This window comes from Lampetra planeri, chromosome 7, assembly GCF_965212315.1.
Source record: "Lampetra planeri chromosome 7, kcLamPlan1.2.h2, whole genome shotgun sequence".
In the NCBI taxonomy this organism is placed as follows: domain Eukaryota; kingdom Metazoa; phylum Chordata; class Hyperoartia; order Petromyzontiformes; family Petromyzontidae; genus Lampetra; species Lampetra planeri.
In genome coordinates, this window is record NC_136113.1 from 2,918,153 (window position 1) to 2,945,969 (window position 27,817).

Below are 27,817 nucleotides of genomic sequence, written 5' to 3' on the forward strand. Positions count from 1 at the left end.
GATGGACACGGCTTATCTTCAGCTCTTTTACACTTGCACTATATAGATTAGGACCGTGGATAGCTTTATGGATCAATTTAGATAGTAAAAGCAGGTGTGGTGGGGAGGCTGTTAAATCTACCTGCGATATGTCAGCCTATGGCTTGCGCACCACTCTACATGCTATGAATAAACTCTGTCTGTGAGATGCTTTAAAAGGCGACGACCGAGTGGATTAATCACTGCGGACCCAACCATGCATCTCGTCCCACAGCGTGGCGTTGTCGCCCTCATAGTTATCGTTTTGGGGCAGGCATTGCTTTCAGCAGGTACAAATATATAAAGTGACATTTTTTTCACCGTAAGATTATTTTTCTGTGTTTTATTGATACAACGACTGAACTGGAGTTGTTTGTTTTGTTCACAGGAAAATGGTACGATCTCAACAACAAACCCACCAAGAACCCACGGGTAAGTCGAGAGCACGAACGTTGATATTCAACTCATGATAGTGCTGTTTCCTGTGCACCTAAGCATCATGACGAGCTTGTTCGTGACCAGTGTTTGTTTCACTTCAGTAGAAGACTTGGGCAATTCATCTTCTATTCCTAAGTTCATAGATGAATTCCATGTCGAAGTCATCTACGTGGTAAATGACCTGTCTTCAGACCATGCATCACTTTCCTAGATATTACTGCTGCTTTGGACACCACAGACCATTCCATCCTCCTGAATATCACCTCCATAACAATGTAGAGATTTACAGCACACTTCCCTCCTCGTTCCGCACTTACCCCTCAAGGGCTGTCCTACCATCAGAAGCCCCTGTTGTACATCACCTCATCATCAGCTTCATACTCTCAACCTCCTTCATCTGGGTAAAATCATCTCCGGTTTTTAATATTGATCACCATTCATATACTGATGACACCCAGCTCTATGTTGTCATTAACTCCACGATTTCAATTCCCTGTCCAATCACACATCTTGCCTTGATGTGATCTCATCTGGGATCAATCCTAAATTCCTCTAGCTAAATATTGCCACTCTCGATCTCTGCGTTATTCCAAAATCCTCCATCTGCAACTCCAGGTGATCCAAAACGCCACTGCCCGGCTTTCCACCTGCATTTGTAAGCGAGAATACATCACCCCATCCACAATAATCATGATAACGTTTATTGGCTTAGGTCGCGTAAGTATAAATGTGTCGTGAACACACCACCACCCCGACAAGGTCAATTAGTAAGATTGCGCTCACAGTCTTCAACATCTTCCGTGGACTTTACCCTCCCTGCCCATCTCTCCCCTCCCGGAGTACTTCACCTGCCGTGTTTCTCTCTCCTCTCATCTCACTTTTACTCCCCTCGACACAACTCTCGACTTTAGCAAACGAGACTTTCTCCACGCTGTTGGCACCCTGCCCCCTGTTCAACTCCAGGCTCAAGACCTTTACAATGTATTTTTTTTTCCTCTGCCTCTTTCTCCGTGAAATAAAATGTTGCAGCATCTTGAGATGTGGTTTCATTCGAACGCAATAGGGACAAATAAAAACGTGTGTTGTAAAGGCCTTTATGTGCGAGGTTGCTGCTATTGCTTTTTCACTGCAACATTTTGAATGAACGCTGACTTACACAATCAGGTGACTAGTTTATTATCATTGTTGACATATACAGTGTTGTATTGAAATACTTTTTTTTGTTTCACATAATGCAGTTTAATAACGACATTTTTACGGCTTTATTCTGCTCAAACATGTTACCGAAACATCGCATTTTTAAAGACGCAATTGAAACCACCTGAGCAGATTACTGAGAAAACTATAATTGTCGCGTACGACGTAGAAACAAACAGTACTTTGTCATTGTGATCATGTTGATGTTTGGGGTATTGTTACCTCACTTGAAATGGTTTATCAGCTTGGGCTCCCGGCGTGGATATTCCCCCAACCCACACCCCAAACCCTCGGTCACACGCAGCACGTACAGAACCTTTATTTTATTTTATTTGAGAATCTTTCTTTGTTGTCCTGGAGAAATCCGATGAGCTATAAAGCTCTTTTTCACATATGTCCAGTAGGGGCGTGTCAGAAAGTTACAACAACAAACAGTGAAAAACGATAGAAGTTCAAAGTATAGGGAAGGTAAACAAGTCACACAAACACGTATATAAGTTCAAATTGAATAAGTACATCATTAACGCGATCTAACCCAAAAAAAAACCTACGTGTTAAACTACATCAATCGGGTGGGTGGGAGGGGGGTTGGGGAGTGGCATGAGGAGGTCTCCCCTAGGTAGACTCAGCCTCAAATGAGTGCAGTACCTGGTGCTGTGTAAACTTCGCCACTAGGGAAAACAAAGGCGGTCGGGCGGGGTGCTGGACCCCCACCGCCTCGATGTGCCGTGCCGGCCTTAGTCGGTGCTAATCGCTAGCAGCACTTGCCCCAACAGTCTGTTTGTGGATTTTCGGGTGAATGTGTGTCTTTGTTTGTACACACACCTGGCCGTGAGAGGCGATAAGAGACGCTTCAAATGCAAGGTCCGTCCACCCCGCTTATCAGTTACGTGCGGTTATCAAAGGACGGCCGAACTTGGCACACACAGAGTCGCAGGGGTGGGGGGGGGGGCACTCAAGTTGACTCTCAAGGGACAATACGGCGCACAGCTAGCAAAGAATTACACGATTTTATTTAACTCACTCTGTTGTTGTTGTATTCTCAAATCTTGTAACTCAATTTTAACCCACTTCCCAATGTGGTATCGACTGCAAACTTGGTATACTTATGTCATACTGGTGACAATACTATATTCTATCATTAAAAATAAATAAATAAAATTGTAACAATCTTCTTTATATGTTAAGTTTCGGCTTGGGTCTAATTGTCCACGATCAACTGACGTTGGCTGTAATTGACCACGGTCCGTTACGTTATGGCAAGCTTCGGGGGCCACTTCCTGGAGTCGTGGAGTTCTTCCATTACTCGTACATTTCATTAAAGCGTGTTTCAAAAAAGAGTTTAGAAAAATAATTCTTATTTTTATCACGATTGCGCTTCTCTGTGGGTTGCTTGAAACTGATGCCACGATTGTCAAATTCGCAGGTGTGGGGGAGTGTCGTCCCATGCACGGATATCGCCCCCTCGAACACCGTTCCCACATCAGGTATGTGATTTGACGACACACCACGAGTTCACCATCAATATGCAGACACGCCGTGTATCCCGTTATGACGCGCCCCCGATAAGAACGGTTGGCTACGTACGGTGCGAAAGAACTTCAACACACATACACACACATGACCGTCTGCCGCAGGGATGACCAAACTCTTTGCACTAACACGAGAGCCACGAAACCACAGATACTACATAATAAACAATTACATTGTACAACTTTCGTTGTATAATGTGCAGCAATTTGCCAAACCTCTGCCGGATGAGAGCCTCTTCACTCCGTGTAGGTTGTGTGGGGTACTTGACCATACTTCACCACGATGGTCAGGACAGGTTGGTGAAGGCGGGGAGCATAGACGCTAGAGCATAGAAGTACAGTACAACGATTCGTTTTGCTACACTACTGTCGGCAGCCCACCACCACAACTGATGGATTTGTATGGAGCGGCGGCGCAGTGGTTCGCCAATTGCATTATGAACAAGACCAATTGAATTGAATTCCCAGCTATTTGCCACATCAGTGGAAAGCAATATCTGAAGCAGGCCTGGGCAGCTGGGCGGCCCCCTTTACGAGCCCAAACTCACCAACTTGGTGAAGTATGATCAAAACAATCCCCATGATTTACACTTCACGGCAATACATAAACTGTATAACCTGCATACTTGCCAATATTATTCACGTTATTATTGCACACATTCGTTGTAACATAAGTCATCATCATCAACTATAATCTATCCACTGCTGGATGAAGGCCTCTCCTTGCCGTTCCCATTCCTCGTGGTCTTGTGATGTGACCCTCTTCCATCAAGCGCCTGCGCAAGAGCTTGTCCACGGTAGATATCCTCTGGAGCCTGTTCCCAACTTTTCTGGGGTACCACACTATTAGCCATCGTACAATAAAAACAACACATGGTGGGCATTTTAGTTTGTATCGATCAGAGTGAACACGTGGGTTGGATTCAATGAGTTGGTGGGCTGCATTTGGCCTGCGGGCTTAGGTTGTGGGCAGCCCTGGTCTTACGTAACAATAATTAGGTTTTCTGTTAACAATTATTCGTAATTATTCCTGAGAGGTCTGTTTATTTATAAAAGTGAAGAAACGTTAAATATTGCCATAGCTGGTCAGGTGCATGTTTCAAATGGAATTGAACTACACGTTATTAAGCGTTGACATCTGTGACGGGAATAATATATAATATTAAATTATGGTCTGATCAGGGGAACCACAAACAGTTTACGACTCCGATTCCTTGGAGTTCAGCCTCTAGCCAAGGTGACAAAGATAAGATTTGAACCGGGCGGGGCATGGTTTTTGAGAAAAACAGCAATATTGCCCATTAGATTAGATTAAGCATCAATGCAGCTGTTGAACAATAACTGTCGGTCACCTCCCTACCGCAGTGCACAGCCTGCGCCCAGGCGACATTAAAGTGGTGGCGGCTCTTGGCGACTCACTCACGGTATGGGACGAGCTGCGAGTGATGGCGACACTTCTCCTGGAACACGCCTCTGAACCACCTTTATTTTTAAATCCTTTATATTAAGTTCACTTGCTTGCTTGCTTGCGCGCTTACGACCGTGCAAATCTTTCGGTCGTTTTTTAACCCACTTCCCGTGATCCAATCGAGTTGATATTTTGCACACAGACTCGTTGTGCGTGACAATTTATTTTCGTGAAATTTTTTTTCAAAATTTTACACTTTTTAGAAAAAAATTAATTATATTTAATTACCAATTGTTTAATGGTGGCAGGCAATCATCTGACTCATAGGTGGCAGCCATCTCAAGCCAGAGGACGAGAGGACTCTAGCCGCCACGCGTATAAAGGATTTATAGTGAAAAACTTTGTTTTTACGGGTTAATTTTTTATCACACCTGAAAGCATTTGCACCTTGCAGATGAACCCCTAACGTATTGCGCTATTACATTTTTTTGAGAGGCATCAATCTCCTCCGCTCAAAATGAGCTTGGCATGGCGTTCATCTTCCATTGGTGTCCTTGGGCCCAGTTGTGGAAATTCCACAAGACTATGGTGGGACCTGGTCTCCCAATAAAACAACCACTGGTGCTGTATAATGCAATTATCTCAGCATTCATAAATTATGCTATATGAAATAAAACAACATTTTATTATGATAATATATAATTATCATTGATATGTCTCACATATGAATCTGCTGACAAGGCTAATTTAGCATGCTGCACACTTAGTTTATAATACAAATACTATTAGGAAATTTAACAAAGCGTAAAAACGGTTATACAGCAATAATTCACATTTACTTGTCAGCAGTCACTATGAATCAACCTCTAAAAACAGTGGTATCTGTGCTTTCAAACTGGTTAATCAATTTGTGCTTCTCATACCAAACCTACAAAGGTTTTTGCTCCACGTTTTGTGTGTCCAAGACAGTAGCATGCGGCACGTGTGCCGCACCCATCGGTGGCTAATACTATCGGGACCTAAATCGTGCCTCCCACAGCTCAACTCGCCATTAAATGATTACTGACACAATGCGTAAACACCAGCACACTGGGGAGGCCAGGTGTGGTGCTGTCATTGTTGCTCGAGTTAATATGTCAAGAAATGCCTCTATTGTCTGTGCTCCCCGGTTGCCTGGGTGACAAGTGGGCTATGTCCTTGCGGAATCCTGGCCGTCCTGACCGGGCCGGGCCATCGTAGGTGCTCGCAACGGCACTTGTCCCTGCAAAATATAAAATAAAAAGCCAGGCAGGGACTGGAGGGGTGAGCTGTGGGTCATGTGACTCACATATCGTTGTGATGCGTGTGATGTGCACGTAATGCGTTGTCTGCCAGGCTGCAAACGGCGCAGGTTCGGTGCCCGGAGACGTGCTCGACGTGCTACAGACATACAGAGGCCTGGCGTGGAGGTCTCTGCATATCGCCACCGCAAATCATTAACCCTGGCTTCCGTTCAATTTCAATAAAGCCACGCTGTGCACCTTCGCTGAATGTGTGTTTTTGTTCTGTCCTCCCTGTAGTATCGGAGGTGATGAAGACATCAACAATGTCACTACGCTCCCAAGTAAGGGCAGATTTCACTCCTCCGCAATGCAAACGTGACCAATTGTGCGGTCATTATATGAAGAAGAAAAAACGTTAAGCACCCCAATGAAATCCCAGCGCCGTAAATCGAGTGAATGAACGGCGATGAACAACTGTGTGTCCATCCTCAGATATCCTGCGCGTCTTCAACCCCAACCTGAAGGGGTTCTCTAGTGGCGTCGGGAATGATCAGAGGTTCCTCAACCAGGCGGTGCCGGGCGCCATCGCCGCGTAAGAGAAACCCCTCATGCATTCATTCCCTCTCCACTCAGCTCACTCACCGTGCCCAGCGCTCTCTTACCAAGCACCGTCATCCGCCATCATCGATACACTGCTGGATAAAAGCCTCACCCCAAAGCCGTCGCCATCGCTCACGATCATGCGATGGAATTCGCGTGATGTGAAGTAATTTGCTCCACCTTGTCGGAAGGCGCCTCGCTTCCTTTGCCTGCCACTCCGTTGTGAAAACGATACGTTCTGCCCAAGTCCACTTATTTTTCGCAAAAGTCAGTTTAATGTCTCTAACTTGTACTCTTAACCATGTGTTTCCCTTCCTATCTCGCGATGTAATTCCAAGCATACGTCTCCACGATTATTTCCACAATTTTCAGCCATTGTTTCATTTACTTAATTGATATCCCTGTTGTTGATCCCTGTCATAACAGGTAGTACGCACCAATGCTCTCACATCATGATGACTGTGGTGATTGATGTAAAGTGAGTGGTGCTTGTTTCCAATGCCCACCCACAGGGATATCCCATCTCAAGTCGAGAAACTTATCGAATTATTGAAAAATACCTCGGTAAGATCATAAAAAATATCTTTACAAGCAATTCTTTAAATGTGTTTTTCACACTAATGTATTTCCTATTTTGTTCTGCAAAATACATTTAATGTATACATGCATTTTTAAACACTTTCAGGGGATAAATTTTCAAGATGATTGGAAGCTCATCACTCTCTTCATCGGAGCAAATGATGTGTGCAGCTACTGTGAAGATCAGGTGCGAACAATTCTGTACACACATTACTCTACACACCCCATGACCCTGAACACACCATTATCCATTCACCATGACCCTGCACAAAGATGACCCTGCACACACCATGGCCCTACATACACCATGACCTTGCAGACACATGGCCCTGCACACACCATTACCCTGCACAAAGATGACCCTACATACACCATGACCCTGCACACACCACGACACTCCTCCATACACCATGGCCCTGAAAACACCACACTGCATCTCCCATTTTTAAAAGATGTTCAAAATTGGGAGTATGGGACATGGCAACAAAGAGGCCGTTAAACTCAAGTTCAAGGTACTATTTACATGCTTACTTGCAAACCATATTAATTCCCTCCACTGTGATCTCTACGTTATTCACCCTCCAGATAAAGCACTCGCCCGAACGCTACATTAACTACATACAGACTGCGTTGGATATGCTCCACAAAGAGGTATCGATGCACTTTACCTGGACTCATCATTACAGTTTAAATTGACATCAGTGTTTTTCATCCACACTCCGTAAAAAAGAGACATCCCCTTTGAGTGCACTTTCCCTGGTCGTTCAGGTACCCAGGGCCTTTGTGAACTTGGTGGAGATTCTGTACATCGAGCCGCTTCGGAAACTCCACGAGGACGAAAACAAGTGCCCCAAACAGCTCATGAGGTTCCCCCCCCCCCTCCTCTTACCTCTATAGCCTCTTGTTACAGCAGCCATTTAGCCCACGTCAGCAGTTGTTTCTTGCTGTGGTTGTCCCACCTGATGACGGACGCTTGTGTTGCGCCCGAAACGTCGTGATTTAATTTATTTTATTTTATACCTACGTGACATTGCCGAAAGAACCAAAGAGTATGTATGATGATTACTTCTAATATTCTATAGTTCTTTCGGTAAAGTCACATAGATAGAAAAAGTAATAACAATAAAATAATAAAGTGAATAAAAATATCACAACACAAGCGACCCTCATCAGGAGGAAAGATGGGGACCGCTTGTGTTGTGATTGAAACGTCGTGATATTTGTATTCACTTTACTTTTATTGTTTTATTGTTATTATTTTTTCTATCTATGTTACTTTACCGAAAGAACCATAGAATATGAATTCCTGCAGTCACGAAAGTTTTAAGTCACGATTACTTCTAATCTTAAAGTGGTCACTCGTCGAATATAGGATGTAACACAACATGCTTCATGTTAATGAAAGAAGCGCTTTGTAACGATTTAATTGAAATGTATTTATATTCAGAGTTGTTGACGAGTGATAAGTAATCATTGCATCAGTTGCCACTGATTAACAGAGAGCATCTTCATTTTTTTCATAATTTTTTTTTCATTTCATTCTTAATTCCCCAGCATTCTGTGTGGATGCATCGTGGACCCCACAAACCCAGATGACTTGGCAGTGGTGACCAAAGCAAACAGGGCTTACCAGGTATGCATATTTCTCCTAGAGGGCCTCAGAGACTCCCAGCTAAGAACATGATGAACTAGGCATTGCTTTTTGTTGTTCAAAGGATTTTAAAAACTCAACGAAAACTAAATCTCCATGGCCTTAATTGCTAAAGATAACGAATGAATCGAGATGTATGTACAATAAAATCGAAATTTCACCCAGTGCCGTGGCATTGTCGTTTGTTATATATTGTTTAACTTTCAAGAAATATTTTCCCCAGTTGTGCTCTCCCCAGTAACAACCTTTCGTCAAATAACTACATCTGAGATCCATTTAACGAAGTAGGAGTAATCTTCATCACATGAGGGTCAAAGAAATATATTCTGGATTTTAACCAAATTAAGTGCAGGACCAAATGTCCATTCATTGAGTTCTTTTGCACAGTCATCGGTGACTAAGCTGAGACCATCAACTACGTACACATTGAGAGTTCACTTTAATCACAAGCTCCTGTCTGGATTCGAACCCAGGAATTTAGCGGTACCAGCTCAGTGCTCTGACCTCTGAGCCACCCGGTCACCTCGACCACTGTGTTGCCAAGTGCCCCACATGACCTCGTGTGTGCCATCTCTTCCGTGAACAGGATTACAACAAGCAGCTGGTGGCTACACAGCGCTACGACACAACGGAGGACTTCACAGTCGTGCTGCAGCCTTTCTTTCATGACGTCACCATGCCAGTCACAGAGGTAGGCCTTTCAGCAAGCAGAGGCACTTTAAAATGGTGCCACTTTAAACACTGCAAGACGGTTGGAAAGGAATCACGCTTCAATGACACGTAGCCCAAACGATGTGGCTCACTTTTCTTTACGGAAACGTATAAATCCCTACATTGTGAGAAATCTTCTTGGTTCTTTCGGTAAAGTCACGTAGAAGGGAAATAATAAAATAATAAAACATAATAAAATTAAATTCTCACAACAGAGGACGGCTGCTTGTGTTGTGGCCGAAACGTCGTGAGCATTTTATTTGATTGTTTTATTTTTATTATTTTATTATTTCCCTTCTACGTGACTTTACCGAAAGAACCAAGAAGATGAATCCCTGCAGTCACGAAAGCTTTAAATCGAAATTGTGAAAAATGTTAACTGTTTACATTGTAAGTTTACCGAAGCAGCAACTTGATTGCATAGTTCAGTGATTAGAAAACGTAATTCAGCCACACGACACAGTGATCACCTTGGACCTCCCTTGCTTGTTGTTCAGGGAGGACTTGCGGACGAAACCTACTTTGCACCGGACTGCTTTCACTTTTCAGAGAAGGCGCACGCCATGTCTGCCAAGGCACTGTGGAACGGCATGGTGAGTTTTTTCTTAAGTGTGAGAAATGCACAAACAACATTGCTGACAGCAGTCTTGTGGCTATGTCACGGGTTGCCCTGGTCATCGCCGGGAAACTCTGATTCTGATGTATTGGTCTGTATCCTATGTGAAAGCGGTGTGTGCATATTCTCTCTTCCAGCTCGAACCAGTTGGAAGCAAAAGCACTTTTCAAGACTTCGCGGCCAACATCACGATCAATTGCCCCAGCGTGGTACGATGCGACTACAAAACACAATTCCACATAAAAAAAAAAAGCTGTATTTTTGTAATGCGCACATTGAGCTAAATGAAATTAGATGATTTAAAAACCCTAAACTTTTTTTTGCCTACGTATATTTGCTTTGCACCCAGATGTCGTGCCATAATACGTTACACTCTCCTATTTCGACCCAAACCTGTCCCCCCTACCCTGTAGGCACAACCATATCTGCGAACGTACAAGAACAGCAACTACAGTTACCCCGCAGTGCCTTCCATCCCCCCGCCCCCCCCCTGAGCCCACCTCACCCCCCAAGGTGCCCCCCCCCCACACCCCGCATACCCCCACAAACCATCGCTTACACACACGTGCGTTGCAGTAACGCATACATGTTAAATGTACTCTTGTTTCAATTCTTACTTTCAGCCAAACTATGGAAGTGAAATCACTTGCAAGGATACATCTCCTTCCACAAGCGTTCCGAAATCAGGTACTAAGAGCACTTACTAAATGCCACCTAAATTCCACACACGAGGAACGTTTCCAATGCCACGTGCGGGTATCCAATGATTTCCGATTTGAATATACAATCAAGCAGCTGGCAAAGGGAGCGAGCGAGATGTGCTCCATTTGAAGCTATTTGCATTTAATAATTCACAAAACTTTCCTCGCCACACAGTTCACGCACTCAGACCGGCTGACATCAAGGTCATCGGCGCTGTTGGAGACTCTCTGACGGTGAGTTCAAAGCTGAACCCTTTAAACGAAAGCTTCATGTCCACCCCTTGTACGACTGCCGTAGGCTGAAGCTGATGGGCGAACAGTTGTTTTTTTATCGTGAATAACAAGCCACTTTGCTGAGCTATCATTTGTGGTCAGGTCGCTTCTAAAAAAAAACAAGTTAACACCTCAGTGGGTTCTACCTGGTAAGATGAAAACGAGTTTAGTTTTATTTGTATATATTTTTATTCAGTGATTTGTTTACCTTTCCTATACTTTGCATTCCCTATAGTATTTTCGTATGTTTCGTTGTTGTAACGTTTTGACCCGCCCCAACTGAACATCTGTGAAAAAAAGCTTTACAGCTCATCGGATTCCTCCAGCATAAATATTCTGATTCTGAAGCGTGATGACGTCATCCGATCACTCAGTCCCATAGGTGCACCGTTAAAACACGACATGCGTTTTTACGGAGGCATGTAAAATGCTCTTGCGCCGCTAACCGAGGGTGCGTTTTCCAGGCTGGCAATGGGGCAGGGGCTGACAACCTGCTGGAGGTGATCATTCAGTACCGGGGGCTCACCTGGAGGTAGGGCAGGGTCATCTCCAAAACCAAGGATGCACACCCACGACGCACCACCACGTGACGACGATGAGCAATGAGCAGCACCGCCCCCGCGCAGATCATCGACACGCGGCGCGATTTGTCGTTGAAGCACACATGTTTGCACGCAACAATGTCGGTGATTGTAATTTTGTTCGCAGCGTTGGTGGAAAAGATGACATTTCCAAAGTGACAACCCTTCCGAGTACGTAAGCACGATGGCTCAGTTTTGACATTGGTTTTTTTACGATACACTTTTCATGGTATTCGTTTATGCGTTGAAAATTAATGCTTCCAGTATACCTTTCTGAGAAGAAAAATATTGCTACTGTTTTATCCCTGTAATCGATGTCGTTTTATTTGCTCTCTTCCCAAGACATCCTGCGTCACTTTAACACGAACCTGACGGGTTTCTCCACGGGCATCGGCGATGAGAATCACCCGCAATCCTTCCTCAACCAGGGTGTCCCGGGCGCAAAAGCAGAGTAGGCAGCTCCTTACCATGGCCTCTCCTTGACGAGATCTCACTGTGACGTAATTAACCCTCTCGTGAGGGTTCTATGTGTAGTAGGTTCAACTGAGTCGCAGACGTACTCTTTGGAGGCAACACATTTATTAACACCAACACACGGGGTAACTGTCCCTTAACAGAATAACAACCTATGGTGGTGACCACCAGGCTAACTACACTAATTACACCGTGACTAGCTACAACGGACCGGACCACAGCTTGGGTCCAGGTCCACATGTTGGAGACTCTGTAGGACGTAGAACATAGACGAAGGTTTCTTCAGGATGAACAACAGCGCTGGTCCCTCTGGGGGACCCGGCTTATATCCTCTGCGGCGTGGCCGGCTCCGCCCCTGGCCACGACCACCTTCCAGAACCCTTTAGCAGGATCTCGACCCGGACCACGTGACCACCCCCAGCTCCCACTTCGGGCCCCCTTGTAGACTTAACCGGTCACGTGTCCTCTTGGGTCAACCAGAGTGCACGGCCTCCAGTAACCCCTTCCCTATGGCCAGCACTCTCACACCGGATCCTCTAGGGCTGGCATTGCACGCCGAGCGTGATGCCATCCAGCGCTATCACTCAGCGCTCACCGAGCCCCTCTAGGGCCGGTACTGCACCCACATCCAAGTGGTGTCCGCAATGTCGCTACACCGCACGCCGTGCCTCTCTAGGGCCGGCATTACACAGCAGAGGTCGCAAACGAGTTTTGATTCCTTACCCGTACCCAGCCGCACCAGGGTCGCAAATGGGTACCCGTACCCAGCCGGGTACGGGTAGCCGTTCCCTACCCGTATCCGTACCCTACCCGAAATGAGTAACAAACGGCTACTCACCAGTGACTCACGGCCTACCCGTACCCATACCCGGCCGCACCAGGGTCGCAAACGGCTACTCATACCCGTACCCGGCCGGGTACGGGTAGCCGGGTATCGGGTAGGGTACGGGTATCGGGTACCCGGTTGAGACCTCTGTTACACAGTGACATCCCGCGATGTCACTACATATGTGCTGTATAACCATTTGAGAACAAGAGACCAGGATAGTTTCATTTGTGAGAGTGACTTGAGTCAACAAAATTATTAAAGCAATCAAATACAACAGAGTACAATAATTTAATCAAAATAAATATTTGCGTGTAATTGAGCAGCACTTAAATGACATCCCAAATCATGGCAAGAGTCTACCACTACTTAAAACATGGTTGGCAGATGAGGCACATGTAAAATAATCTACATTTTCTTAGGTACATGCATTGAAAATTATTTGCTTGTTATACTTTACATATTTCCATACAAATTGGGTATATATAGAGCAAAGTATTAAAACCATTAATTGCTTGTGTTCATTCTTTTTGCAGCGATATGCCAAAGCAGATCCGTAAGCTTGTGGACATCATGAAAAAAGATAAGGTATGAAACGGAGCACACCATGCTGACAGTGACCTTGCCTTTTGCCGAAATGAAACGACTGTATATCCATTACTAATGGCTCCAAATGCAACTACTGTAACATTGAAGTAATTTCAAAAGGCCATAGAACATTACATGCTTAAGTTGGCAGTTTATAATTTTACTATTGTTTTGCTGTTTTCTGCAGAAAATAGATTTCAATAATGACTGGAAGGTCATTACATTGTTCATTGGTGGAAATGACCTCTGCGGATACTGCTCAAACAAGGTTTGCTCCATTTACACGAAAACACGTGAATCAATCTAAACACAAAAATCTAATGTTTACATTTAAAACGTGACACTGATCTGGACACCTACATTGTGTGGATGTCAACAGCCCTACCACTCCGCCGACAACTACATAACGTACATCAGCGAAGCCCTCGACATCCTGCATGCAGAGGTACGGAGCTCACACTGGCACCCCATCGTTAAGATTAAAGTTTATTTTTATTTATCTGGGTGAGAACCAAGAGTCAACGTTAGTCTCAATTGCAAGAGTAACCTGGGGGGTGATTCTGCCAGTAGGGGGCGATGAATGCGATGCATATTCCAAATTGAGTCATTTGCGGGTACATTTTTTACTCTGAAAATTCAGACTGATGCTGGCACACAATGGTCTAGTCTTGCGAATGACGTCGGGAGATCCTCAGCGTCCACTGGGAAGCAGACAGCATGTAGTCTCACCGTGGTCATTACACCCACAGTAAGAATTGTTAGGGCGGGCGACGAACACACGACCACGGTGTTCTTCACTAATTTTCAGAGAGGTGCCACTTCCGCCGGTAAGACATCGGTGTGAGGGCCGCCACACCGCCTACAAGGGGTGGTTTTCACGACTTGTGTATTTTCAGCGGCTGCACGTCCGGGGTCACACTAAAGGCCACAAGGGGCCCACCAGTGCCCTCGCGGGCCTTGCAATGAAGAACACTGCACTACTACTAGGCCACGTCACAATCCATCAGCAACAGCCATGATCAATCCGCTGCTGGATGATGGCCTCTCTAAGCCGTCGCCATGTTACACGTCCAACGTCCAGAAGTGTAGGGCAGCGTGGAAATCTCTCACTGTGTGTGCTGCAGGTGCCCCGGGCATTCGTGAACCTCATGGAGATGCTGTACATCGAGCCCCTGCGAGGGCTGTATAATGACGAGGACAACGATTGCCCCCGAATCATCCTCAGGTGCGTGGGGAGACACCATTGATACATGGCAGACAAGAACCAAACCAAACCCCCAACGCGTTTTATGCCGAAAGAATGTGGAATTTTTCACAACTTGCTCAAGACCGCCAACAGGAACGTGTACTGCTCTGTGACCGTTTGAAACACCCTTGCACGTTTGTTTATGACGACAATTGTAATAAGAGCTTCAAAGTGTCACAAAGAGGGCTTGCGGTTGGAGAATGTGTGCTTGCTGTACGGCGCCGCGACTCCCAAGCGAGGCTCAGGGTGAACGTGCCCCCGCAGGGAGCTGTGTGACTGCGTGGTGGATCTCTCCGACGGCTCCAGCGAGCTCGACTACCTCATCACACTCAACCGGGCATACCAGGTACTGCTGCAGAGTCTCCAAAATCCACGGCAAACACATTCATGAACACACATATGTCAGCGCTCAAGTTATCGCACAAGTCAAATTATTATTGACACTCCGACTGATGCTCCTGCTGTTGTGGAGTGACTCATGCAGCCAGCTATGGCTGCAGAGTTTGGTAATACATGTTGTTTTCGTCGTTTATTGTGAAAATTCGGTCACAGTTCCTATGATCACTGTTTCATTGCTTTTATGGCTTTATTTTGGTGATTTTCGAAAAGTTTTTCAGTTTGGCCATGTTTGTTTGTTGTAGTACAGAGTTAGACTGATGGCCTTAATCTAAGTTGTCTTGTGGTTGTTGTTGTTTGACTTGCATCCCACTGGGATTTTTGCACACAGTGTTGGTGTATGGTGCTTTTTCTGCAATTTTTGCTGTCTTTTCTTGGATTTTCTGTTTGCACATAAAAAACAAAAACATGAACAAGAAAACATCTTAAAGTGACTGTTTGTTGCGGTTGCACCCGATTCAAGAGCCAAATGGCTCACAGGGCTATGCCTAATAAATGAACTTGAACTATTAAAAACGCACACGTCCGCAAATCCTCACACAGCTAAAATACTAAGCTGCACACAAAGAAGAATGTACCGCTCAATGCAAATAGAAAATTCTCCCATGTTTTCTTTTTCTCAATGCGAGTATTAAACTAATAGTTTGCTGGACACAACAGTGGCAACAGTTTTACAGCTTACACAATGACATCCTCCCGCTGGTTAAATATTGTGCACACATTACAGCTCTGCAATTCGCTGGGGTTCACGATATACAACTGGCTCGTAAAAGTCACGATCTAACTTTGTTCCAATGCGCAAAGAGATTTAAATACTGGACTGTCACTAGAGATAGTTAAATTCATTCACTAATACATCTATACGAAAACCCAAGTCCCAGTAACTAATTGCATAAACACAAGGTAAATGTTTACCTTAATTTACGATGCTGTATACATGAGTGTAAAGCAGAATTTTCACTTAAGGTATTTTAGGAAACCGGCCAAAAGGGTTACACTGTTGAATTTACATTGATGACATCATTTAAACGCTGGTGAATGAGTTTGGTTGCCATTAGATATATGCTGTAACAGTACTGGTTCATAACATTCAAAATGCAAGCATGTAATTATCGATGTGGTTTGAGACCTGTGTTTAGAATTGTGGCACTCGGTTGTAAGACTTGCGTCGTTTATAGATGTACTTTCTTGCTCATGAAATAAGATGAAGATGATGATGTTGAAGGCATCAACAATGATGATTATGATTAGTAACATCAATGGCGATAATGATGATGATGACGATGATGATGACACTGACACAGATCATGACAAGCTGCTGGCGTGCGCTCTGTCTTCCTCATGCAGCAACGACAGCAGGAGCTGATCGAGAGCGGGCGCTACGACACGAGGGATGACTTCACGGTGGTGCTGCAGCCCTTCCTGCGCAACCTCACCATGCCCATTAATTCGGTCAGCGCAGTCACCAGCACAGTACAATGACATATATGCTCCTCCCTGTGTAGCCTTCAGCAGCAAGTGCTCCTTGGGAACACCTATTAAGGCTCGAACAGCACACGGGAAGATGGCGTGGCTGCTACCATGCCCATTAGACTTTGTCTCCGCGAGGCTGGTGTGTATCACACCACACCGGCTACTCATGTAAGGCGGAATCAACCAAAGGGATACTCAGGACAGTTTGGGAAATGTGATCATTGATGTTAATCGTGGCCGGGAATTGAACTCGGGTATCCGAGTTTGTAGCACAGTTTGACAACCATTACGCATCGCCCACCTGCACAGCACACACCTTCCACTGTCAATGTTCTTCGGTCACAGACAAAAAATATACCTCTATGTGTCCATAATCTAAATAAGTTATATTATATCGCAACAGATGTTTTGTCATAGGCATGTATGAAGGCATGTATTCGTCATATTAATATTAAATCTTACACTTACAACACATGCATCGAAACATGAGTGAGATTGACATTTTGTACGATTTATGTAAATAACATGCTAACGTTCCGTTTCGGTGAATTGAGCAAACAAATCTGTACAAATTAAACAAAAGACTGAAAAACAATACAAGTTGGTAAAAACCGATACACAAAACACAATGCGTCCTTGAATTGAATCCTTGCCCCCGAATCGCAACAACAACAACAACAAAAATCGGCAAATCCATGCTGGGGTTGTTTCATCAGACGCCTGCGAAGGTGGTGAACAGCGTGCAGGGACAAGGTGATCAGTTGTGTGCTGTTGACCCTCTTTGTTTGGCACGTGCCTTGCTGGTGTGCAGCAAGGGAAACCAGACTCTTCGTTCTTTTCTCCGGACTGCTTCCACTTTGGTGAGAAGGCCCATGCCCTGTCTGCCAAGGCCCTCTGGAATAACATGGTACGACGGCACTGTGACCTCGAGGCTGGTAATCTACTGCGGCTGTGCGATAGATGAAATGACCTTTCGTGTTTGTGAGACGTGGATCTTTCATGGTTACTAACACATTTTTGTTGTTTATGTCCTTTGTTTATGAGACAATAATGGATTGAAAACCCGTTATCTAATCACTCGCCTCTATTTGAGGCAAAGTAGTACTCAACCTATAGGTGTTGTGCTTATCTTATTTTGTGAAATCATAAACAGAAAGAATCAGATAACACCTGTTTCGGTTGAAAGTCTTCCAAAACAACACCATTTGCAACTTAGTTTGCAACGCCCATGTGCATTGCAAACCTAAAATGCATCTGACCTGTCTCAACCTCAAGTCAACTCTGTTGGAAAAATATAGCACATTGCCTTACCCACAAGAATAGCTGATGTTAAAGAATGGTGAGATGATGATTTAAGGCAAATGTGACCTTACTTGCTGGTTTGCAGCTGGAACCTGTGGGAAAGAAAACCATCGATCAGGACTTTGTGGCTGACCTGCCCATCCGCTGTCCCACAGAGGTACGATAACACCACCACTACCACCACCACATACATCCACATCTCATGCCACTGTCATTGCCTTTCATTATTGCAACAGTGTGTTGAAAATTAATAGACAGCGAATATTGATTTTTGCAGAAAGAACCATACCTATATACTTACAAGAACAGCGACTACAGTTACAAGAAAAAGGTGAGATATGACATCAAGACTAATCGTTTAACTCCCCATATGTGAAATAAAACTTATATTTTTATAATATTATTTCATCACAATATATTTTCTCAAATAGATAAAGTGCTTTGTGGTTATATCATGCATACAAATGTCTGTCTTTGGCATATTTTGAAACTTAAAAATGCACATGTTAAAGACTCTATCTTCAGGAATGACTCTTCTCTCATTGCAGAACTGGGGAAGTGATTTCTCCTGCACCGATACAACTCCATCAAGCACCGTCCCCACTTCTGGTGAGATGGCAGATCACACGCAACGCCTGTGCTCGCCCTGATGTAAATCAACTTCGATTTTGGTTGGTGACGGAAGAGATTCTTGATTCGGGTGCTGTCTCTGCTTCCAACTCTCAATCCTCATCCAGTGCACACCCTGAGGCCAGCAGACATCAAGGTCATTGCGGCGCTCGGCGACTCACTGACGGTAAGGGGACGACACAATTCCCGACGGCACGGCTTCAAACATATTTGGTCGTGAATCGCTCATGGTGCACATTAAGCTGACAGCGGTACGCCTGCCTTCTGAATTTTAAATGCATCTTTTGAACTAAAAGCCGTGCCCGTGCATCAGTAAATGCTATGCAAGTCAGCAACACTTTTCAGCACTGTACTTTAACACGGTGCCTTCACTTTCTAAGTTGGGCACACACAGCAAGTTGTCGAAGGTTTCCATGCATCTCAGGGCAATTCGGCAAAACCAATGTCTTAAGACTGTTTGCCGAAGTGCTTCCGTATCATTTTTTTATCTCGATGCTAAGGCACAATCACGCATATTGCGTGCCACGAATCACACGCTTAAGATTGCCATTCGACATTCCTCAGTCTGCCACATTTTGGTGATAAGCAATGATCGCTTTGTATATGACACCCAATCTAGTCGGTTGATCAAAGGCTCTGCCGTTTCATTGTTGGCAGAGCTCGTGAGGGAAGGAACATGCAATTGACATGTACTCGACAAGTAACAGTCTGTGTGAGCATTGGGGTTACTCCCTCCCATCCGATTTAACGCAGTTCTCTGTGATAATTGTCCACAGGCTGCCAATGGAGCCAGGGCCGACTATTTTAGCAACGTTACCAGCCAGTGGAGAGGGGTTTCTTGGAGGTGAGTTGGGCCACGAAGGGAATCACTGCGCACCACTGAACATTACCACGATTATGAATTATGCCTGCCGACGAAGGTCGGTCATCTTTCATCATTTTTTCATTTTTCCCTCACACAGTGTTGGAGGAGATGAAACTCTCAACACGGTCACGACTCTTGCAAGTGAGTAACGCCGCGATTCTTCCGCGCAATATAATTTGCACCACATCCGGCCAAGCAGGGATGTTAGCGATGCGTTCCATACACAATGCTGATCGGGTGGGGGGGTTGAATCTGGGTTTGAAAACACATTCCTGCGGAGGGAGCTGGTAGGAACGTTGGGTTGCTCGGTCAATGTCCAGGGTCAACGGCGGCGTGGTGTATTCCGCAAATATGCCCGATTGTGAGGGCGGGCACAAGCCGGCGTGAGTAGGTTAAACGTTGAGTTTTATAAGAGCACCACGAGGTGACCAGCCCCTCCCCACCCAGCCCCACCCCTCCCACCCCCCACCCAGCCCCACCCTCCCCACCCAGCCCCTCCCCACTCAGCCCCACCCAGCCCCACCCTCCCCACCCAGCCCCTCTCCACCCTCCCCACCAAGCCCCTTCCCACCCTCCCCACCCAGCCCCTCCCCACCCTCCCCTCTCCACCCAGCCCCACCCCTCCCATTTTCGATGCACGACGGACGGACACAATAATCCCCTGTGGGCTGGTGTAACCAGGAGGTTCCTACCAGTAACATGAGTTTCACTTCATGGGGAATGCAGCTGTGGTTGTCGTACGAACAGACTGGACCCTGCTGTAATCATGATGAGCCGCTGGACGAAAGGTCTCCCCATTATGTCACCATCTCTCACTGTCTCGCAATACTGCAACTCAGTCCATTAAGCTCCTGCACACAAGCCGATTTGAATTATCCATCTCTAAAGTTGTCCCTGCCAAAGTAATATGTAATTTCCACAACTTGCTCACCATTTGAAATGGAGCACTTTGACAGCCAAAGATAAAATTTCAATTATACGTGTGCGTGTATGCTGAACTTCTTTCGCACCGCACATAGTCAACCGTGCTGCACAATCAGAGGTGCGGGTGGAATGAGGGTGCAGACTGTTGCTCGTCCAGAGATCCATCACCTGACGATGCCCTGTCACACTCTTTGCTGTCCTCTCACGCCGACACAGACATCCTGAAGAAGTTCAACCCCAATCTGTACGGCTTCTCGGAGGGCATCGGCAGCAAGGACTCTCCGAACGCGCGGTTTAACGTCGCCGTGCCGGGAGCGCGTGCACGGTGACTCATCCCACACCTCGCGATCGCCACCTCGCGACCCGGGGAATGCGCCTGCAATCATTAGTCAGAGCTTAAACGACATTATCCCGTGGGTTGAGATTCATCAACCGTACTTGATGTGAAGCTTTCGTGACTGCGGGAATCCATACTCTTTGGTTATTTCGGTAAAGTCACGTAGTTAGAGATAAAATAGAATATTTTATGTGACCTTACCGAAAAAATGTAGTATTTTATTTCTAACTACGTGACTTTACCGAAAGAACCAAAGAGCATTCATCATCCGTAGTTGGAGGTGGGAACAGTGCCGGATTACCCTAGGAGCAAAAGTAGCTACATATGTAGCTACGGGCCCCGCACTTTGAAGGACCCCGCGCTAAATGCTTTCAAGCTATCAATTCCGGTTCAGTGATTCTGCACTTGCTCTGTTACTATAGTACTATACCACCTTCAACTTTTACGAACGACTGGGTGTTTAAGGTTAGCGATTTGTCGTATTATCTGGCTGTATAGCAAATTAAAAAATACAATTACTTTACTGTGCAAGTTAAACATTTGTGTTTTAATATTTATGTTTTTTTTTATTTAGGGCCCCTTTATAACATATGCCACAGGCCCCGCACTAGCTTAATCCGGCACTGGGTGGGAGCAATTATTCGTAACCATACTTGCCAGCCCTACCGGTGGATGTTTTAATCCTTCCACCAACATTGTGGAAGAAGTGCTAAATACATACATAAGCAGCAGGCTGTCAATTGTTAAACCCCTCTTAATGCATACCGATTTTCAAAGCTATTCACACAAAAAAATGCTTCGCAAAAAATTGCTTTCATTGTGGAGAAAATAACATTTAAAGGCTTATTTAAGATGTGTATGTGTGGAACCGTTGCTGTAGTTTCACCGCCCGTGACATTGTATTGATCCTTGCACGTTCTGCCACGGCAGAAACCTCACTGGGCAAGCACAAGAACTGGTGACTCGCATGAGCAGTGACAACGTGAGTGTGTCTGTGTTTCTGCTGTAGCAGCTGCAAAGCTGCACAGTCCGAGGTCCTTTGTTTTATCGCAAAGAGAACTGGTCAACCAACTTAGCTGAGCCATGCCATCAACCCATACGTACCATCGCGGAATCCACGCTCATCTGCTGTGTAGGAAATGGTCTGGAACAGTCTTCACCACCTGAAGTCAAATCAGCCGTGGCATTCGGTGTTTTTAAGACCAGACTAAAAACATTTCTGTTAAATTTAACTTATTTGAATTTTATCAGTGCCATAATCCCCACTTCCATCTCAACTTTTTGCCGATGATGGCGTGTTATCATACTTGAATTGATGTATTAATTGCTTACGTTCAAAGCAAGTGAAGAGTAATGCTGCCTACTGTTGATGTTTTGTGTGTTCACCGATAATCAGAATATTAACTTCAACAATGACTGGAAGCTGGTGACGATCTTCATCGGTGGGAACGACTTGTGCCAGTACTGCCTCAGCAAGGTAATCATTAATCCTTGCATTTATATTGTGCCCATAATAGAACAAAACATGTCAGAGTGCATATTTTTTTTTTGCCGACAGGATGCCCTGATCGCAGCTGTCCATGTAGCTCAGTACCAGCCTGCACGTGGGCATTAGTCTACCAGCAGGGGGTCGTGACTGCTTTATGCAATCCCAATCGAGTTATTTCAATTTCACGCCAGGTTCCGCTGCAGCTCAGCCTCTGCTGCCTGCACCCCTGTCATGAAACCTCTAAACTTTAAAATGTATCTGCCCGCCTGATTGAAAGTGCTCATGTGACACACTCCTACTTAGGTCCGCTTTCTAAAACATTTGGCAAGAGTTATCCACTCCACAGCAATGTGCTTACTACCTTTGCCATTTGACAATTCATTGTGATGTAGTTAAATATTTTCACACATTTTTACAATACAACTCCTATTTATATGACATTTATAACTGCTTCTCCAGACACTGTAAATGTAGCTACATTTACATGTGAATTGATGCAAAGGTAATCCCAATAAACATGTGAAAATGAAAGTTACGTGAATGATTATAGTTGTAATTTTACAATCATGTAATGGGAATATAGTTATTATTTGACAGTGGTGTACATTGAAAATTACTTTTCAGTGACCCTAAATCTAATATTTGTTCCAACAGGGAGAAAGTTCAGCTGACAAGTTTGTAAATCACATCTCTGCAGCCCTGGACATTCTGTATGAAAAGGTATATCACCAAGTTCCTTGGAACGGCAGATTCACATTCCATAATGCAGCCAAAATTACCATGTTTGTATTTTACAGCTGTCTTGCACATGCATATATATACTGTAGTAACAATTGGGAGCAGAATAACGGACAATCTGGATTTTAGGAAAGGTCTGTTAGCATTGATGACATAGTGTCAGGTTATGGAAAATACTAATTAATATCTATTCCATGTCTAGCTTATAAAAAAATCCAAGCTCTCACAAACCGAGACCTACATTTTTAAAATAGAAAGTATCTAAAGCTAGTTACAATAATATAATAGTTATACGAAGACTTCATGAATGAACGAAACATATAACCAGAAGGTGAGTCGGCCGAGGAGATGAGCTCTCACCAAAGTTATTCACGGCGACATTTGAAGTTATATTTTTCGAAAATTTGGATTGAAATATAAAAGCACAGACAAATGGAGAAAGTATTAACTGTCTCAGATTTGACAAATATACAATCATGATAACAACAAATCGTGATTTTAAACCTAAATAAAGAAGGCTGCAAAGTTTGGCTCAAGATACGTATGACAGAAACAAAAGGTAATGTACAAATTCTCTAAGAATACAACTGTAAAACACATCAGAGTAGACATCCTGAGAAATTATTATGAGGGCAGCTGAGAGTGTATTGGAAAACTGAACGTGATCATGAAAAGCAACTAAATTTATATGTAAAGCTTTCGTGACTGCAGGGATTCATCTTCTTGGTTCTTTCGGTAAAGTCACGTAGAAGGAAAATAATAAAAATAAAACATAATAAAATAATTCTCACGACGTTTCGGCCACAACGCAAGCAGCCGTCTTCAGGTGGAGAACAGGTCTGTCGAGAAGGCAGAATCTGAGAACAGAGTCTGAATGCCTTCTCGACAGACCTGTTCTCCACCTGAAGACGGCTGCTTGCGTTGTGGCCGAAACGTCGTGAGAATTATTTTATTATTTTTTATTATTTTATTATTTTCCTTCTACGTGACTTTACCGAAAGAACCAAGAAGATGAAAAGCAACTAATTTGCCGAAAGCAGATGGGTGTGGGCTTGAGGATGCCTTTCTCCAACAGTCGACTGATCATGGCTGAATTTGATTATGGACGTTGCTATTGCAGTATTCGCTACTGTGCACACGTTTTCCGTAACAACGCAAGCACCATTTGGTTCAGGCTCGGGTATCTGCACACACTTACAAGTCGGGATATTAAAGTGAACAAATACAATTCTACGTTACATTTTGTTTGCTTGAGTTTTTACTGAACATTTGTCACCGTAAGATGTGGTCCTCAATGTAACTACAATCCATTTAACGGCATTTAAAAAATGAAAAACCTCTCAGTAGTCCTTCACGGTAAACTACCGTGGCGTGACATTGAGCAACGATGTCACCAGAATCATGGGTCACGAATAAAGCGGCGTGTGTGCACAGGTGCCGAGGGTGTTTGTGAACTTGGTGGAGATGCTGGAGATCAAAGGGCTGCGGAGACTCGTGTCCAGTGCTTACGGCTGCTCCAAGAATCCGAGGTCCACACGACATACATTTGAAACTGAAATAATCAAGTGTTCCTTCTGCATAACACCACTCCAAATGGTCCAATTATTTTGGCGAATTTCCAGTTCGTATAGGGAATTCGAAATGTGCAGTGGACACCCACGGGCTATCTGCACATGGATCTCGATCATGATAGCGAATTCAGTAATTCTGTTCTGTGCCTGTGTTTACTGCCCTCCCCGGAGGTCCAATTTATTTTCCTTTGGAAATATAAATCATCCGATACTGGCTAGTGCCAGTAGTTGATGATTTTAATAATCCTGACATGTATTTTTCTTATTATATCAACCATCGTATTTACAAACAGGAAGAATCATCTTATTTTACCCGATGTCTATCAAAATAAAGAATGGCATACACTGCATTGCACTATTTATTTTAGGGGAAACAAACTTTCGATGTATTCATTTGTATTTTTGTATTGAAGTAAACATTATGAAAACTATTCAACGATATATATTTGTTTTATCACACAGGTTACTTTGCCCATGTTTCATCAATCCCGGAGAATATTCTAAGGAGCTAGAAGAAATGGTCATCGTCAACAGGGAGTACCAGGTACTATATTTATTTTTGATTGTGCTGTTTTTGCTTTTATTATTTTCAATTTATTTTTTATTGTGTTTTTTTTTTTGCTTTTATTATTTTCAATTTCTTTTTATTTTTTTATTATTTTTTGTTTTCTATCTGCGTGACTTTACCGAAAGAACCAAGAATATGAGTACGGGGCACATTAAGGCCCGGAATCTGTTGGTGCCCTTAAAACACGTAATACGGCATTGGTGAACTGTGATGTCACTGTGCCTTTGCAGACAAGAACCAGCAACCTCATTGCCAGCGGCAAGTACTCCAACCGCGATGACTTCACCGTCGTTCTGCAGCCCTTCTTCCGAAACACCTTCCTTCCACTGGACGAGGTTGGTGCCCAAGGGTCACATTCACTTTCACCAACTCCTTGTGAACATCATGCAATGGGCAAGCACTCGATCTATGCACGGATGTCCTCTTGACAGCACTGCGTAACCCCTGCACTCTCCTCCAATGACAGCTCAATGAACCAGACCTCAGCTACTTCTCCAGGGATTGCTTCCATTTCAGCGAGAAGGGGCAGGCCGAGATGGCCATTGCTGTTTGGAACAACATGGTGAGTTTACTGTAGTTCAAAACTAAACCATCTTACCATGGCAGACACAACACACCACAATACATTTTGCTCATGAAACATACACGTTCTGTGTACATTACATGCTTATATGTACGTGTTCTTATAAGTACTATAACATTACAATACCTGTACTGTTTGGTGTGATGGAACAAACTAAAATATATTGTGATTATCGTCCTGTTATTCAGCTGGAGCCCGTGGGTAAGAAGCAAACGTACAACGACTTTACACCAAGCAGGAAAAAGCTGAAATGCCCTACAAAGGTGATACATTGCACTAAATCAACGGGATTAAGTATACTGCACCTTCAAGTGTGAGCTAAGGCAGTCGTGATTATGAACACATGTGAAGCTACTAAGAACTGTAACTGTTGATCGGTGTTCCGAACTCATAAAAGTGAAAGTGGCAAATCGCAACGATGACTGCCCCCTGGCGGTGACTATGAGCACGTGGGTTCATGGTCTGGTACCCGATTTACACGCTTTTATTATTTTAATAAAAATCTTGTTACTAAATTTTTACCCACTTCCCAATGTGCTATCGACTACAAACTTGGTATACTTATGTCATTCTGATGACGAGACTATATTCTATCATTAAAATGAAAAATATATTTTTAAACAATTTACACGCTTTTATTTAACTCACTGTCTGTTGTCGTATCCTCAAATCTTGTAACTCAATTTCAACCGTCTTCCCAATGTTGTATCGGCTGCAAACTTGGTATAGGTATGTCAAACTGATGACAATACGATATTCTGTCATTAAAAATGAAAAAAGTATATTTTTAAACAATCTTTTTTACTGGTCTAATTGTCCACGCTCAACTCACGTTGGCTGTAAATCACAAGCTGCGGGCCCACTTCCTGAAGTCGTGGAGTTCTGCCATTACTCGTACGGTACATTTCATTAAAGCGTGTTGTTTTAAAAAGCATTTTTAAATACATTTTTGTCTCCAACAAATTATTCTCGATGCCCTTCACAAGGACACAACTACAATGCAACATCACAGACATTGTTCAATAGCCAAGTGAACATGAGGGAGAGCTTGTGTCCGAATCCTAACATGTATAGTTTATATGAGGATTTGTATTTATTTAGTTTAAAATGCAGCTGAATCACTCCAGGATCAATACGTATATATAACACACCAACATTAATGTACTTGCATATGGTTTGTCCTTATGCCTGCAGGACCAGCCGTACTTGTTCACAGAGGGACCATCATCAAAATCAGATGGCATGCAGCTGAGAGCCTTGGGCAGCCTAACACTGGCAAGCTGCCTCATCTGTCTGTTCAAGTCCATGAGTTAAATAAGACAAACTCTGAAGAACAGAAATGCTCCTTTGAGCAGTAGCGTGGCTGTGGATTTTTGATGTTTGATAAATGTCACTAATGCAGCGACCGTTTCATATTGTACTATGTTGGAAATTACAAAATTAAGTTTTCCGAACTGTGTTAACACACGTGTTACATAATGTACTATGTTTGCTAGCGACATTATGTACAGCAGTACTTTGTAATAAAGCTGATGATGTATCACTAAGCACTCTCACCATACCCTCACCAGTCACCTGATACCACCCACCAGAAACTCACATGTATCACTCTCCACTCATTTGATACAGCCCTCATCAGACACTCACCATTCACTGGATACTCACCAAACACACACCTAACACTCACCAGACGCAACTCACACTTTACACACACCTAACAATCAGCGCACTATTCGCCAGTAAGCACTATAGGGCTGATACTGGGGATCATCACATGGGCTATTTTACAATTTTAAAAGCACATGGGCAGCTATCCACTCAAAACATTGCATTTTCCACTTCACACACATAACCCTTCCACCAACCGCCCCACGCGCGCCTGAGCTGAACACGTCGATTGGTCCAGTATTTTTGTCGGGAAATTCGAATCCGGCTAATCGAGGATTATACGGTGTTGGCCACGTGACCTTCGGTAATGACGGATCGACACTGGGGAAAATTAAGCATCACAGATGATCGCTTGACACTGGAGAGCATGCAGATTGGTCAGTGATGAAGGGCAGACGCCAGATGGCCTGTCGTGGGGAAATTATGTATCATAGATGATCGCTTGACGCTGGGAAGCATTCTGATTGGTCAGTGATGGGGGGAAGACGCCAGATGGCGGGTAGTATTTGAATGTAAAGATTTTGAATGTCATTTGATTGTTTGCTTTTACTATTAAAATAAATCAAAAACGA

At 44.1% G+C, this 27,817-nt stretch overlaps 1 protein-coding gene across 1 annotated transcript; it reads left to right on the forward strand.

The window, feature by feature from the left end:
• Positions 1–150: 150 nt before the first annotated feature.
• On the forward strand, positions 151–27,817 carry LOC144719770 (phospholipase B1, membrane-associated-like). Its single transcript, XM_078595952.1, is given in 45 exon segments — positions 151–308; positions 407–450; positions 3,080–3,140; positions 4,551–4,609; positions 5,968–6,041; positions 6,153–6,196; positions 6,348–6,447; positions 6,968–7,019; positions 7,141–7,221; positions 7,620–7,685; positions 7,803–7,900; positions 8,589–8,667; positions 9,272–9,376; positions 9,894–9,989; positions 10,150–10,221; positions 10,426–10,494; positions 10,496–10,525; positions 10,636–10,699; positions 10,889–10,947; positions 11,451–11,518; positions 11,695–11,738; positions 11,910–12,018; positions 13,404–13,455; positions 13,643–13,723; positions 13,835–13,900; positions 14,580–14,680; positions 14,966–15,047; positions 16,445–16,549; positions 17,382–17,477; positions 17,958–18,029; positions 18,150–18,203; positions 18,421–18,481; positions 18,610–18,668; positions 19,279–19,346; positions 19,465–19,508; positions 20,508–20,616; positions 21,559–21,610; positions 22,025–22,105; positions 22,772–22,837; positions 24,290–24,384; positions 24,889–24,970; positions 25,225–25,329; positions 25,461–25,556; positions 25,766–25,840; positions 26,772–27,817. Coding segments are annotated over 45 exon segments (3,369 nt in total). The 5' UTR covers positions 151–235; the 3' UTR covers positions 26,892–27,817.